The following is a 16,839-nucleotide window of genomic DNA, read 5'->3' as shown; positions in this document are numbered from 1 at the left end:
ACACTGAGTATGTAAATAAAGAGTTTCTATATTCCAGCCCTAGTCAGATTAGATTTTTGAAAATTACACTACTGTGCAACATTCCAAGCTGTGGTACAGAACACAGCATTCTACGTAGTTCTGGTTCAATAAATATGATAACCATAAAACTCATAAACTCAGTAAATTCTGTCAATTAACCTGGGTTCAGTTTTTTCTAACCATCGATTGGAAAATGGATAGTCTATAGATAAAAACATGGTCTTGTCTATTATCTTAATTTTGCCAACAAAAAACACATGGAATTTTGAACCTTGACAGAATAATACTTACGTCAAGATAACAGAGTCAGGACTTGAAAATTAAAGACAATTATCGATACTTAGTTTCAAAAAAATGTATATGTGTTTTAAAGCTATCCCCAGCGGGCCCCCCCGCCCCCCCCCAAAAAAAGGAGAAAAAAGATTCAAACAGGAAGTTTATATGAGCAGGACTTAATCAGTTCCTAACAACTGTTAAGTACAATCTTTTGGAAATTAATTTCCATAATGATCATCTACATAGGGTAGGGCTGAAGTTATTTAAACGACATTACATGCCACTATCTAGTCTTGCTCCACCACTACTTTAGCAGTGAATCCTTATGAAATGTAATGCAGCTAATGAGGTAGCTTTTTAACTGAACGAACTGACAGGCCCCATATCTGCAGAGGCAGCTTGAAACCGTGCCCAACCTCTTGGCTTCCCAAGAGGCTTTTCAAAATTCAATAAATAACATCTGTAGGCGATGTTGGGTGCAGACCTAGCAGAGTGCGTCATAACACTGTGCTGGCAGAACAAAGAAACCATGACGACTGCCAAGTTTCCATGGCAACTGCTGAGAGGCTCTGAGAGTATAATAGCACATCAATCACTGTCCAAAAGAACTTCATTATCAGCTAGAAAAAACCTTTAGGATCTGTTTAGTGTGCAATTGTGGGTTAACTCACCTCAAAGCCTTGCTCTCTAGCAAAAGTGGCAGCTTCCTGAAATAAAAAAAAAGAACAGTTAATTATAAAGTGCGAGGTAATGAAGAAATAATCCATTTTGAAACTCATTCACAGTCTTCTTTTTACACAATTATCTCAATATACCCACATAGTTCAATTTTTATTCTTACACCAAAAAAGATTTATTTTTCCCTTGGCATAAAAAAAAAAAGGGCAACATTATGTCAACATACTTCACAAGTTGGAATAAAGAAGATGTAGTGAATGTTTTTACTGTAGCTGTCACAGTGAGTTCAGGTGTTTTGACCCCAACAAAGAAAGACAATTATTTGAAACCTATGGAACACGCCTGGTGCTTATGTTTTTAATTAAAACAGTATCTTTCAGAAAGCTCTTCTGTAGAAGAATGTCTGCTAGTAAATGTATAGATTAAGAGAAATCACCATTTTGCAATCTCTAATGAAATTTATTCAGGCAAGGATCATCAATGGATGCTAAATTCATTAGGTGAAAGGATGATGGGGAACTGGGTATTTCATGGAATTAAAATGTCACAGATTATGTGTTGATCACGGGGAGCAAACTATAAATTTATAATGGAAGGAACGAGCTGTCCTAACCTTAACCCAGTGATTGATCATAACACTTATCATTAATAGTGGGGTCACTAATATTCTATTATGAGACAGTATGAAGTATCCAGCATCACCTATACAGTTTCCTGATGAAATTTTTTTTAATGAATTAATCAAAACTTTAATTATATAACTTGCTGCCTATAGGAAATGCAGAGAATAGGAGAACAAGTTCAATGATATACTGAGAAAGCAAACGGACAAATCCATAGATGGGACATTTTACAGGATAAGTAGCTTGGTCTCTTCAATAAGTCAATTTCATGATAAAGTGGGAGGGGGAAAATGACCAAGAATACTATACAGACCTTAACTGGATTCTGTTTTGAATAAACCAGGTATAAAAGACATTTTGGGGACAACTGAAGAAATTTAAATATTTTAAGAATTAGATAATATTAAGAATTAACAAATTGATAAGAAAAATATCCTTAATTTTTAGCAGTTAGTCCTGAAGTATTTAGGGGTGAAATGACATGATACTTATAATTTACTTTAGAATTCTTAAACAAATTAGAGTGAAGCAAAATGGCAACATATTAATTATATCTAGATGTATTAAGTATTTCTACTTTTTTGACTGTTTGAAAATTATAAGAAACAGTCCAAATAAATCCCTATTTTACTTTGATGTAAGATGACAGGGTAACAAAAGTTGAACATTAAAAATATATAATTAAAATACACAATGTTTTTCTAGAATTAAACATCTTTAGGGTACAATCTGATGAACAATTATTATACGCCATAATGCTGTTGCAACAGGGTATCAAATGACAAAAACACTTCTATGCAACCAAATCCTCTCGCTTTCTCTACTCTGCTTTGTGCATGTATTTTAATGTTAGGACTAGTACAGAAAATGGAGGCAATATCACTTTTCAACTCTACTTCCCTCTTGAAAATGAAAAAAACTGCAGACAACTGTCAAGAGCCTCTACATCTTAACTTACATTCCTCCAAAATTATCTCTGCCAAGAGATATTAATAGAAGGATGGGATTTGAGTCCAAGTAGTGAGCAGATCCAACTCAACTGAAACAACGCTGCACCAAACCATGTAAGGCAGAAAGTACAGCCAATGTCTCCAGCACAGATTTGGGTCCTATCTACATGTTAAGGAAAACACTGGGGAAAAAGTATGTATGCACGGATGGTCCCATATATTAATAAAATATAAAGTTAAAGAACCATTTTGAGGGTTTAAAAAGTTTGAAATGGACGATTACAGCTGAACACCGAAGTTGATAGGAAGTGATAAGCTGAAAGTATAACTCCTCAGGCTGTTCACTAGAGAAGCATAGGGTGATCGATTTAGCCTCAGTAATGTAGATGATACAACAGAATTTTGTAGACAACATAGTCAATAATATTTGCTGACCTAGATATCAAGGAAAAGGATAAAGTTCAAAAGATATCAATGTAGTATTTTTCCAAGTTGTCCAATCCAAGAATTAACCAAGCTAATTCTTTTTTTCTTTTAATCCTCATCTGAGGATACTTTTTCCATTGCTTTTCATAGAGAGAGGGAGGGAGGTAAGGAGGGAGGGAGGGAAACATCAAATGTGAGAGAGACATATCAACTAGTTTCCTCCCGCACGTGTCCCAACTGGGGGTGGGGAGCGAACAGCAACCCAGGTACATGCCCTTACTGGGAATCGAACCTGTGACCATTCAGTGAGCAGGCTGACACTCTAAGCACTGAGCCACACCAGCCAGAGCACCAAGCTAATTCTTATATAAAAACGATAACTGAGCCCTAGCTGGGTAACTCAGTTGGTTAGAGTGTCATCCCAATATGCCCTTGTTGTAGGTTCTGCCCCTCCATCCCCAGTCAGGGCACAATACTAAAAGCAACCAATGAATTCATGGTAAGTAGAACAACAAATAGATATCTCTCTCTCTAAATTCAATAAATAAAAAAATTTAGAAAAAGATATCCGAAAAGCTCTGTTAGAAATACTTATTTATATGCAACTTTCAGAGGCATGAAAGAACCCCAAAGACCTCCAAGACAAATATGAAGAATCTGTATGACTAAAATTACACTAAGACACAAAAACTCAAAGTTCACATATGGTAGTTAAATTGCTCTTTTAATGTCCAAATTTACTCATACAAACCTAAGAAGTAATTAACTGTGACCTGTTATGGTATAGTAGAACTGACTAATTGCAAGGCACACATATAAATGTCAGATCATTATTCTTTAAGGGAGCCAGGCACTAGGACACTTGTCCATCTGTAAACTATTGCAAGTGCTAACATATTTCTGACTGAGGAAGGACATGCTGAAGAAAAGTCAACTCAATTTTCTATCTTAACGTCCCCTTCGCACAGATTTGCAGAACTGTGCCCTACCACCGAAAAGCTAAAGCACTTGTTCTATGACTTAAAAAGATCTTATCTCCTGACTTCCTCTCACCTTCCTTTGATCTTGGACGGGTGCCCCAGTCACTCCATTAGAGAAAGCAGATGGCTCATCTCACCCCCGACTTTCCCACCACAGCTAACCTCTGATCTCAAGGTGTCTGCAGATACATTGATGGAACAACATTTATTATTTTCCTCTCAGCAAAACAAATAAAACAACATAGGGAACAGTTTGACCCAGTAAGGATTTTAAGCAGAATTTTAGTGTTCAGATTCACTGCATGGAGGGACAGAAAGAAAAGGCATTAGGTCAGAAAGTAGGGAAGAAAACGGGACATGGAAGAGTAAGTGGTCAGAAGAGGGAGAAGTGGGCAAAGAGTAAGGCCCATTCCAAATATAAAAAGTAATTCCAAGTGAACTGATCACACTAAATTGAAAAGGACTTTGTAGTGTGCCTTTGCAGTAAGAGTGAGAAAAGAAAACAAGCAAGTCCCCATCTGTGCTGCCCCAGGGCGCCACGTACTGAGTTTCACAAACCTAATGAAGCAGTCAGGTTAAAATCCAACCGCAGAGTGGATGTGTCATGTGGAGAACAGGGAAGGTTAGAATAGAGAAGCAGGGCGGTTCCTAATGCAGGTGATTATCCATGTGATAATCATTATATTTACAGGCTTTCCATTTTAGATCTGACATCAGAAATCACAAAGGAGGAGGGATTAAGGAAATAAACAACCTACACAGAGGCTCTCCTGCTCCCCTGAGAGTGTAGCACTTTCATTCATGCATGACAAGCAACAAAAGCAAAATCAAACAGGCCAGGAAAGAGTATTTCTGAGAAGGCTGCATTTCACATTAACACTTCTTTCCATTTTGATAACTTTCACTATTATTCAGCTTCTCAGACAGGTTACATTTTCAGAATCAGTTCCCATTGTTGTCTATGCTATAATACAGTATCATTTTTGGTTTACAATGAATGATACTCACATCATATGTCTTTTACAACAACAAAGTCATTTTTTCCTTCCTGGAATTGAGTGTTGTGAATAAAATGACATATAATTAAAGTCTTAGACGCTCCTCTACACCATGCTATTTAGGATTTGCAGTAGGCTCACTGCTTCACTGACCAGGCTAAAAGGGTTCCAGTGAAACAACAACCAAATACAGTTTTTGAATGGAGGTTTAAAAAAAACCTAAAATTCATGGTTAATGAAAACTATGGAATACTTATGTTAAGAGCTATTTAAAGGGATTAGCAAGCCACTATTAAATAGCATAATCCTCAGATTATGCAGGAAAGAAAGGAGAAACTCAAGTGCTTGTTCGTGTGTATGTATGAAAGACAACTATCTCCTTTATAGTAGTTCCTCCTTATCCATGGTGTAGCTTTTTGCAGTTTCAGTTACATATGGTCAAAAACATTAAATGGAATATTGCAGAACTAAACAATGCATTCATTTTAAACTGAGTGACGTTCTGAGTAGCATGGCGCTATCTTGCACTGTCCTGCTCCATCTCGCCCAGACTCGAATCGTCTCTTTGCCCAGCTTATCACAGTGTACATCCTATCTGACCATTAGTTACTTGGTAGTCTTCTTTTTTTTCAATCCTCACCCGAGGACATGTTTATTGATTTTTTTTTTTTTTTTTTTTTTTTAGAGAGAGAGGAAGAGAGAGAAACACCAATCAGCTGCTTCCTGTACTCACCCCTGCCAGGATTGAACCCCCAACCTAGGTATGTGCTCTGATGGGGAATTGAACCTGCAACCTTTTTTTTTTTGGTGTACGGGATGACACTCCAACCAACTGAGCCACCAGGCTGCGGCTTGACAGCCTTCTTGGTTATCAGATCGACTGCCTCATTATCATGGTACTTATATTCAAGTTACTCTTATTTTACGTAATAATGCTATATTCATATAACTTTCATTACAGTAATATTATTATAACAGTTCTATTTTATTATCAGTTCTTGTTAATATCTTACTGTAACTAGTTTATAAATTAATCACAGTATGTATATATAGGGAAAAACAGTATATATATATGTATATATATATAAATAAACATAGTATATATGTACATAGTATATAAGTACATAAACAGTATATATGTACATAAAATATGTACATAGTACATATGTATGTTATATATATATATATATATATATATAGAGAGAGAGAGAGAGAGAGAGAGAGAGAGAGAGAGAGAGGGGGAAAAGCATGTTTGGTACTATCCATGGTTTCAGGCATCAACTGGGGGTCTTGGAACATATTCCCCTCCAATAAGAGGGAGCTACTCCATTTTTTTTAAATAAATCTTTATTGTTTAGATTATTACAGTTGTTCCCCTTTTTTCCCCCCCATAGCTCCCCTCCACTCAGTTCCCACCCTACCCTCTGCCCTTACCCCCCCACTGTCCTCATCCATAGGTGTACGTTTTTTGTTGCCTTGTCATACACATGGAAAATGTAGCTATTTCCATCCACGATGTGTCCCTGTGTTCGGCCTCCCAGGGACCGTCTCAGCCTCCCAGGGGCCGTCTCAGCCCCTCAGGGGCCGTCGCAGCCTCACAAGGGCCGTCTCAGCCTCGCAGGGGCCGTTGCAGCCTCACAGGGGGCACTGCATCCCACGTTGGGGGTGAAGGTGTGAGACAGAAGCTCTTCTTGCTGTCTCTCCTGCTGCTCCCTTGCATATCGCCGATGTTGGCAGTTTCTGAGAGCAATCTGCAGGTGCTGGACATCATACTTTAACTGGTCAACATGAAGTTTGGTATTCTGTCTTTTGTTGGGCGGCTCCTTGCTGGACAAAATCTCCAGGCATTCTTGCTGGCTGAATATCTGGTACGCTTGCTTGGATTTCGTTTTCTACTAAGTGCACAGACTGCTTGTCTGCTGTCTCCCGGCATCCCATTTGAGACTGGATCTGGTGGACCTGTTTGTGCGTTTGCTGGTACAGCGGTTCCATGTTGCCGGCCCAGCCGGGTCCGGTTCCAGCTTCCTCCGAACCTGAGTCTGCTTCTTCGGGAGCTACTGCATTATATTGAAAACTATTTTCTCTGCTTTTTGTACAATTATATCCCAGTTATAATATATAAAGTAGAATTATTTGTAATAAATATTAAACTATAACTATAATATCCGTATTCTTATTTCAATTCCAATTATTGGTTACCAGTTATTTTTTAAAAATATGTTTTTATTGATTTCAGAGAGAGGAAGGGAGAGGGAGAGATAGAAACATTGATGAGGGAGACACATAGATTGGCTGCTCCTGCATGCCCCCTACTGGGGATTGAGGCCCTAACCCAGGCTTGTGCTCTGACCAGGAATTGAACTGGTGACCTCCTGGTGCATGGGATGATGCTCAACCAATTGAGCCACACTGGCCAGGGCACCACTCTACTTTTTAATCTTAGACATCAGGAGTCTTGAGAGTAGGCTAAAACTTCATGGACTGAAATAAAAAGGGAAAATGGTCTCACTCAGGACCAAAGAAAGGTAACTTCTATCTGCAGAAAGCAACATAGTCATCCAAAATAAACTACTTTTTCTCCAACACAAGAAGAAGCAGAAAATTCACTGGGAGTCCCCATGGTCCTCACTCAAGCAGTACAAGTCAAGAGCTTTGGGAAAACCCAATGGATAATGGAGCCACCAAAACAGTTCTGCTGTTTTACTTTGTACATCTCTCCTCCTAACAAGTTTTTAACCCACTAAATATAGTTTTGTCCAACAGTTACTATTATTTTAGAGTTATACCTCTGCTACAACTGCAGACCTTATAATGGTATTAGACTTTGACTGAATTATTTCAAAGAATTTGAAGCAACACTGTAAATCCTAAATGGCGTGATGTATATGAGAGTTTAAGAAAGAATGTTATCTGTCTCTCTCTATATAAATCTATGTATAAAAATATCTCTGTAATATAAAATTTATATGTTTGTGTACACATTGAGATGTATAATGGTCTTTTTGAATGGCTTTAAGTGCCAGATAGTACTGGTCAGGAGGTAGTTACAGGCAGATGGAAAGGGTACAGAATGGTTTAGAATCAGAAGACCTACAATAAAGACTACAATGAATTTTACAGTTCATCTATTAAGTAATCTTGAGCAAGTCACTCAGGATATCAATGAAATCAAGGCCAACAATACCTATTTCAGTGGATTGTTGCTAGGAATAATTAAAATATTTAATGTGAAACTGTAAAATCATTTTGCCTACTGAATTCAAGTTCTTGGTAAGATCTCTGGGTAGTTTAAACAAATGAGTTCCAGAGCATCCAGAGTACATTCACTGATTTGTCCTATCTGTAGATCATAGGTATAGTAGGCAGCCTCCAAATCAGCTTCCAATGGCCCCCAACTACTGTATTCAGATCCTTGTACAATTCCTGCGCCTTGAGTGTAGGCTGGACCTAGTAACTTGCTTCTAACAAATATGTGGCAAAAGTGATGTAATGTTTTGTTCAACCATCCTCTTGCTTCCGCACTCTCTCAGCTAACTCTAAGGGAAATAAGCTGCCATGCTGTGAGTACCCCTCTGGAGAGGCCCATAGCTAACAACAGTGAAAATATAGCTTTGTGAGTGGGTTTGGAAGTGAATCATCTCCCGGCAACAATACTACTACAGACCTGGCTGACCTCGTGGTTATGAGAGACTCCTAGTCAGAGGCGGCAAGCTAAGCTGTGCCTGGATTCGCTATCCACATTTTATATATGAGGAGCCTAAGTAACATGGCCAAATTCAGATATTTTCTCATCCAGATGTTAATTCTTAAAAACAACAACACTTAATAAAAATCAAATCAAAGCAAGCATGGTTAGTAGACCAATCACAGGGTGAGCAAAATATGAAAAAAATATTTAGATATATATTATCTAAAGGGTTTTGGATAACCATTTCATCAACACAAATAAACTTGGATATGTTATCTTTTGCATAAAATTCCTTTGTTGGCATCAAGTTTAGTTTCAATTTACAATGTGTTTCGTTATGCCAAAGCAATGGTTACCTTACTGAGATTAGAATAAGATATTTGAGTAGTGCTAGAATCCCTGGGTGAGAAATATATTATTGAGTCAAAATCTAATCATTATGAGGTCTGCAACAGCTGTAGCTGTGATATACCTCTAAGTCATGCTGATATTTAATCATAAAGAACTACCTGCTGTTTATTTCTTTTCATACAATATATCATAGAAGACATGTTGCTTAAACCTCTAAATATGTCCTCATGCTGTCCTTCAGACTACGAATTACCTTTTCTTTATGCTATCTACAAAATTATTTATATACTTTCTCAGGAGACTGTATTAGTATTATACTATTTTTAATATTGTACTATTTCGGTGAGAAAAGTTTTAACTTGTAAGTAAATGAAGACTGCTTTTAAAAATAAATTTCATTCACAAAAATATCTATACTGGCTTTTCCAAGGAATATAACATAAGTTTTTGGAGATTTTCAACCTGGGCTGTGACATTTATTACCATATGCTTCCCGTCTGCAGAATGCTGAATAGAAATATTATTTAGCATTTATTGAGTGCCAAAAAAATCTGTGGAGCAATGTATAAGCTATAAAGACACTCATGGAGCGTATCCAATAGGTTTACTATAACAATAAGATAGACAGTATATAAATTACACCTCAATAAACGTGACTGGAAAAAAACATTAGCAGCCAAAACACAAGCCAAAAAAATTGGTTTAGTTTAGAATATACTTAACCCTTTCATAAAGTGATTTATTAGCTGATGTGTCTATCCTCACAAGAAGAGTTGTTCATTCCCACCTTTAACCATATTTAACGGTGGTTACGGAAGAAAAACAAAGTTAGGAAAAGTGCGCTATCAAAATTTGATTGATTAGCTATTTGGGCTACTTCTAGAACAACCCAAGTTTTTCAGTTACTGAAGAAAGAGAAGAGAGATGACAGCATAAGAACATTCTCAGGGTAGCAGGGCTCTTGTTAGGTATTTTATTTCAATTTATAATGAAATAATGTGCTTGGCACACATGAGGCACTCAACAAATGTCAATTATTTTCTTTAACTCATTTGATTTTATTGATCATAAAAATCCCATAAAATAGGTACTTTTCTAATTTCACAGATGAAAATCTAAAGGTTCAGAGAAATTAAAGTATGTCCAAGACCACAGAGCAGGTAATTATTATAGCTAGTATTTGGAACAGAGGTGTTTTTGAATGGTCTATGCTGGTCAGCTACTGATGAACTCTTTCAGCTTTTATATGTCTAAAAAAGTCTTCATATCATTTTCAGTTTTGAAAGGTATTTTTTTGTGGATATAGCATCATAGGTTGACAGTTTTTTTCTTTTAGTGCTCTACCTTGCATTGTTTTAGATGAGAAAACTGTTGTCATTCTTTTCTTTGTTTCCCTATATATAATGTGTCTTTAAAAAACTGGCTGCTTTAAAGATTTTTTTCTTTATCACTGATTTCATGCAATTTGATGATGTTCCCTGATATAGTTTTTTTCCTTGTTTCTTCTGCTTGTGTTCATTGAGCATCTGAATTTGTGGGTTTATAGATTTTATCAAATTTGGAACAGTTGCAGCCGATATCAACTTTAAATATTTTTCTGTTCTCCCTCCCCCTTCCCTAAACTCCAAATATGTATATTAGGTCATTTGAAGCTGTCCTATTGTCTGCTGGTTTCCCCCCTCAATGCTTTTTGGATAGCTTTTACTACTATGTTGTCAAGATCACTTATTACTATTTTTTCTTCTTCAGTGTCTAATCTCATCCAGCACATTTTTGATCTCTAGAAGTTGAAGGATTTTTTTTTGTATTTTTTATATCTTTCCTTAACCAGCTTATGCATTCTTTTATTTTCTTGAAATACAGAATATGTTTAGAAATGCTAATCCCTGTCAAATAATTCTAACACCTGTGTCATTTTAAAATATATTTCTATTGATTGTTTTTTTTCTCATATGGGTTGTATTTTCTGATTCCTTGCATGCCTGATAACTTTTGACTGGATGCTTTATAAATCTTACGTTTTGGGGTACTAGATTTTTTAAATTTCCTTTTTGTATTTCTTATATTTTTGAGGTTTATTCTGAAATTCAGTTAGGTTACCTGAAAGTTTGATCCTTTCCAGGCTATTTTTAAGCTTTGTTGGGTGAGATGAGAGCCTGCCTTAATCGAGCGCTATCCTGGTGCTCCTCCTGATATAGTATCTTTTGAGCACTAAATAAAATGTCCCATTTATGAGCGGTTTCTCCACTCTAGTTATTGGGGATACAAACTATTATCAGCCTTGTGTGAGTTTGGGGGATGTCCTACCTGCTTTTTCCTGTGGTTTTAACCTTGGCCATCAATAGTTTCCTCACATACATGTGCTGATGAGTACTCAGCTGAAGAGGCTAGGGGATCCTCTGCCGATTATCTAGTGTGTGTGCTCTGTCTCTTCTCTGGTACTCTCTCTTGCAAATTATAGCCATCTTGGCCTTCTTCATTAAAAAAAAAAGTAATTCTTTATTGGGCCTCCTTCATTTTTAAACTTTGTTTCAATTCAGTTGGACCACTGAGTTTAGGATCCCCCTTCCTGCACTGCAGACTGGGAACCCTGTTTAAGCAAAATACTATGAAAATTGTAGGGATTCCCTAATCTGTTTCCCTTCTCTCAGGGATCACTGTCCTGTGCTACCTGTTGTCTAATGTCAGAAAACTGCTATTTTATATATTTTGTCTGGTTATACACTCTTTAAGGAAGTAGGATAAATCTGGCCCATCTTACATTACTTCTAGCAGAAGTTCAGTGTGAGTCTGTCTTAAAGTAGAGATCCAAAAGTATCCTGGCACATTTAACCAATCTCTAAAGCTTAAAAAAGCTTAGCAGGCCAAAAACAAGAAATATTGACAATTTATCTTAAGCATCCTATACACTGCTTTTTATTTCTTATTGTATAAAGGATATAGTTCCTTTATTCATAGCTGCTGCACTGAATCATAAACATTCTACTTTACCAGGAATCTATATTTGAAACCCTCTGAAGAATAACTCTGCTCAGTTCTAAACCCTCTTTTACTCTCCATATCCTATATTATTGACATTTTCTTGTCTTTTGTCTTACCAACCAGAAAGCTCCAGATAGCTAATAAAATCTTACCTTTTTTTTTTTTGTCCGTACTTTCACCAACAGAAAGCTCTACTACAATATGATCAATACATTATGCCTAGGGTCAGCAGCCTGCAGGACAAATTCAGCTCACTGCCTGGTTTTATAAATAAAATTCTACTGGGACACACCAAGGCTCATTCATTTATATGTTGTCTATTTTAAGCTGAATAGTTCAACAGAGATCATACTACTGGACTTTTACAGAGGAAGTTTAAAACTAATGGAAGGATGTCAACTTCTGTGTTATGTATTAATAGAATGTTCATAAGTTTCAAAACAAACTTTTTCCTTTTGTATGGAGTTACCAATGAAGAACTAAAGGTGCTATGGAGAGCAGACTCCTTCCAACCTGCTAGTCTTAAGATAAGTAAAATGTATATCATTTGATGGGTCATACTTCCTTCATTCACTGGCAAAAAAACAACCCCAAGACAAAAAAACAAACAAACCCTACCCATATCATTTATATTAATAAAAGACAAGATAAAGAACTAATTCGTATTAGTTTAGGTAGATGTTTATGTGGGACAATGAGAACAGCATTACTGATCAGTGCCAAACATAAGACAAAAAGAGGAAGAGAAGACTTCAGGTAGGCGAGAGAGATCAGCATTCTTGTTAAGCGCCTTTTTAATAATTCCTTTCTCAGTTCAAATGTGCAGCAATATCCTTTATATTTTCGATATTTCATGTGTAGTCTTCTCAATTTGTTAGGGTGTGCTAATCACTAACACTATAAATCCTATTTTCTGGGGCCACTCTCATGGCCCTAACTTATTCTAGTTCTGGAAGTTTTGCAAAATTAACTCTTAAAAAAATATAAGGTGAAAACAAAATGAAGACAATATGTAAAATACAGAAATGGTCAAACATACGGTACAGTTGTTGCTTTAAAAAAAAACTTTGCTGTGAGCAAAGTGGCACGGGTAATAAGGTGTGAAATATGGCAGAGTAATACAGATGCTAAAAAGAAAGCACTAGTTTCTAGCTCAGCCATGGGCAAACTACAGCCCACGGGCCAGATCCGGCCTGTTTGAAATGAATAAAACTAAAAAAAAAAAAAAAGACCGTACCCTTTTATGTAATGATGTTTACTTTGAATTTATATTAGTTCACACAAACACTCCATCCATGCTTTTGTTCCGGCCCTCCGGTCCAGTTTAAGAACCCATTGTGGCCCTCGAGTCAAAAAGTTTGCCCACCCCTGTTCTAGCTGTTTTGACTCTAACTTCAGAACCTATCACAAAAGCTCCTCTATTTCTTGAGTCTCTGCTTCTTTTGAGGTACAAGAGGAAATATAATTGGAAATCCCAGTACCATTTATAGTCCAAAATATCCTATATAATAAAAGGCAAATATGCAAATCAACCGAACGGCAGAACGACAGGTTACTATGATGCACACTGACCACCAGGGGGCAGATGCTTAACACAGGAGTTGCCCCCTGGTGGTCAGTGTACTCCCACAGGGGGAGAGCCGCTCAGCCAGAAGCCCTGAGCCGGGCTCACGGCTGGTGAGCACAGCAGCAGTGGCAGGAGCCTCTCCCGTCTCCGCAGCAGTGCTAAGGATGTCCGACTGACAGGGCCTAAGCTGTCAGTCAGACATCCCCCAAGGGCTCCTGGACTGTGAGAGGGTGCAGGCTGGGCTGAGGGACGTCCTGCTGAGTGCACGAATTTCGTGCACTGGGCCAGTAGTTACTGAATAAAATTAGAAAAGGAACTTACAGGTCTATATTGTGATTTATTAATATAACAAAATATATTAAAAACAGAAGCATCTAGTCTCCTACCTCTAGTGGAAAAAAAAGGGTACTTTCTCCCATGTCAGAATTTTAGCCTGTGGATATGTATATAACACGTCTTACCCAAACATCACCAGTAACCAGTATTATTTTCTTCCCTCTTGACAGTTGACTCACAATAATTATGAACAGTGTTGTAATGCTGCTGATTTAGAAACAAGTCCAATACAGACAAACTTAAAATTTCACAATATCCAGAGGAAAGGAAGTGGCAAGAACAACTATGGAAGTCACAATCAACACAGGAGTCTTAAGAAACAAACAAAAACAATGAGACTACAAAGAAGTAAAAAACAAATAAAAAACAACCTAATGACCATGAAAAAGAAATCAGCCAAATGTACAAGTCAGACTATTAAAAAAATAATCATAGAGAATGACAGAAAACACCCAACAGGTAGGTACTCAATAAACGTTAAATTGAAAGCATCATTCACCTCCCCTTGCTGCATGAAAGAGAGATAAATCTGAAAAGATACTGAATACTTCTGAAAAGCTCATACTGCATTTGATAATGGAGCCAATCATCTTAGTCTATAAGCTAAAACCAAGAAATGTCTATCTTTCTATCTCTTAACCCTCTTGTTAGAATCTAAGATAACACATTATCCAGTCAGTCCTAGTGCTTGCCCATAGGTGTTTTATAGTCTCCATGACAAAAGATAAGTTTGGTTATCAACATTTTGGGAACTGAAGGTAATGAAGCACAGAAGGAGTAATCAATACTGGCATTTTTATTGTACCGAACATTATAAAGTGATTGGGCTAACAAATGGGATTTTGTTAACAACAATTTTAACTTACTGTATACATAGCATCATAAGTTAGCTTATACTTAAATCCAAATCAGAAATTATTTCATTTGTTACCAATCTCAGCCTTTCTTCTTGACCTTTTTAAATAGGACTTGATCTCTGTTTGGAGAGAAGGATTTCTGCATAGTGTTAAATTTAAAAATAATTATTTTAAAATATAAAAATGAGTTTTCATTTCCTTCTATTCTTTCAGAGGTTCAATTTCAATCCCTCTCCCAATTTCTTTGTATTGCCAATCATTCTCCATTGTAAATATTTTTCCTCCTTCTGTTCTTTGGTCAATTTTACTAACTCCTGTACAGCAAGCTCGCTCGTTTGGAACTTCCAATTCCAACAGATAATAAGTGAGAAATTAGACTTCATTAATGTTCCAGAGTTCAAATTTTTCCACCCTCCTTGAAACGCTCCTCCCTACTTTTTAATTGCATATCTTCTTTCCCTTTCTCTTTCACCTCCCTGTTGTTTATCTTCTCGTTTGTTAAGTTCCCTAAACATAGTGTTTCCCTAGAAATTCAGTCATCAACTTTCCAATCTTTTCCCTTTACATTTTTTGGGATAATTTTCTTTACTCCTTTCATTTGATGTCCTCATCAGATATTTAGCCTCACTTCCAGAGTCACCTTGACACTTTCTTTTCTTTTTTTTTTAATGCATTAGACAGCTTACAAGTTTTACCAAGGACATTTTATAAGCAGAAGGCCTATAACATTGATAGCCTATTTCCATTCTTACCAACACAAACCTAAGTCAGTCCTGTACTACCTGTTGCCTCCATTACTGCTCTAGTCTCTTAACCAGTCTCTGATACCAGTCACTCAGTTTGAACGCAGCCTTGTATATGACCATTAGATTCATCTTCCTGAATCAACTCTGATTAGCCTCTGCTCAAAAAGCTACCTACTGCTTCTTGATAAAAGTTCCAGTTCCATAGCCTGACTTTTAAAGGTCCACCATAATGTACCCCTACTTTTCCTTTGTAGGCTGATCTTTTATTATTTCCTTACTAGAGGCCCGGTGCACAGATTCACGCCCAGTGGGGTCCCTTGGGGTGGCCTGCAGGGATCAGACCAAAACTGGCTCTCCGACATCCCCTGAGGGGTCCCAGATTGCGAGAGGGTGGTTCTCAGGTGATGCACCCTGGAATCAGACTCCCTCCTCTCTGGTTCCGGGTGCGTCACACGAGAACCGCAGCTGCCAAGTCGCTGCAGCTTGGTAGTTCCTGCGTCGAGCGTTTGCCCCCTGCTGGTCAATGTGTGTCATAGCTACCGGTCGAAGCATCTGCCCCCAGTGGTCCCTGCGCAGCATAGCTACTGGTCAGATGGTCGAATGGTCGCTTAGGCTTTTTTTTTTAGATATGTTTTTATTGGTTTCAGAGAGGAAGGGAGAGGGAGAGGGACATGGAAACATCAATGATGAGAGAGAATCATTGATCAGCTGCCCCTTGCACACCGCACACTGAGGATCGAGCCTGCAACCCGGGCATGTGCCCTGACTGGGAATTGAACCCGTGACCTCCTGGTTCATAGGTTGATGCTCAACCACTGAACCATGCTGGCCGGGCTAGGCTTTTGTATTCATACATACATGTATGAGATACCACTCAAGCTAGAATATTTACTATTCTCTAAACATGCCCCCGGCTTTTTGCCTTCCTGCTGCCTTGCACATGGTAGGCACTAAGTGAATTACAATATCCTTCAACTACCCTTATCAAAATCCTACCAATCCCTCCAGGGTTTGTTCAGCAATCTTCTGCTTAACGAAAGCCTTCTTGAATTGTTCATGATCTCTCCTTTCCCTACCTCCAGAAGTGGCTTTCTGCATTACAGAAGAGTTCTGCTCAATTTGTAAAGGTTTCTCTTATCACAATTATGAACATATAGTTACTTGTATAGACAGCTTATCCCTACTACTACTAGATGATAAATTCTTAGTGCAGAAACACATTTTTCACATTGTATCCTCAAAGCATCCAACATATTTTCTTCATAGAAGATGATAAATCCTGGCTGATCTACCAAATGATAAGGACAAAACACTCTCATTAAGCAAAGAAGAAATACCGCTGCATTAGATTAACAATGAC

The 16,839-nt window shown here is 37.5% G+C and overlaps 1 protein-coding gene across 3 annotated transcripts in view; it reads right to left on the bottom strand.

The window, feature by feature from the left end:
* Window positions 1-16,839, bottom strand: part of ADK (adenosine kinase) — a 489,964-nt gene that overhangs the window by 100,256 nt on the left and 372,869 nt on the right. For all 3 annotated transcript variants that reach the window (XM_036337172.1, XM_036337170.1, XM_036337171.1), the window contains exon 8: window positions 969-1,004. In XM_036337172.1, the coding sequence (XP_036193065.1) occupies window positions 969-1,004 (36 nt within the window). The remainder of the gene's footprint in view (window positions 1-968; window positions 1,005-16,839) is intronic.

This window comes from Myotis myotis, unplaced genomic scaffold (assembly GCF_014108235.1).
Source record: "Myotis myotis isolate mMyoMyo1 unplaced genomic scaffold, mMyoMyo1.p scaffold_m19_p_15, whole genome shotgun sequence".
NCBI classification, from domain to species: Eukaryota; Metazoa; Chordata; class Mammalia; order Chiroptera; family Vespertilionidae; genus Myotis; species Myotis myotis.
The sequence above is the reverse complement of the archived record's forward strand: the minus strand, read 5'-3'. Positions and strand labels throughout refer to the sequence as shown.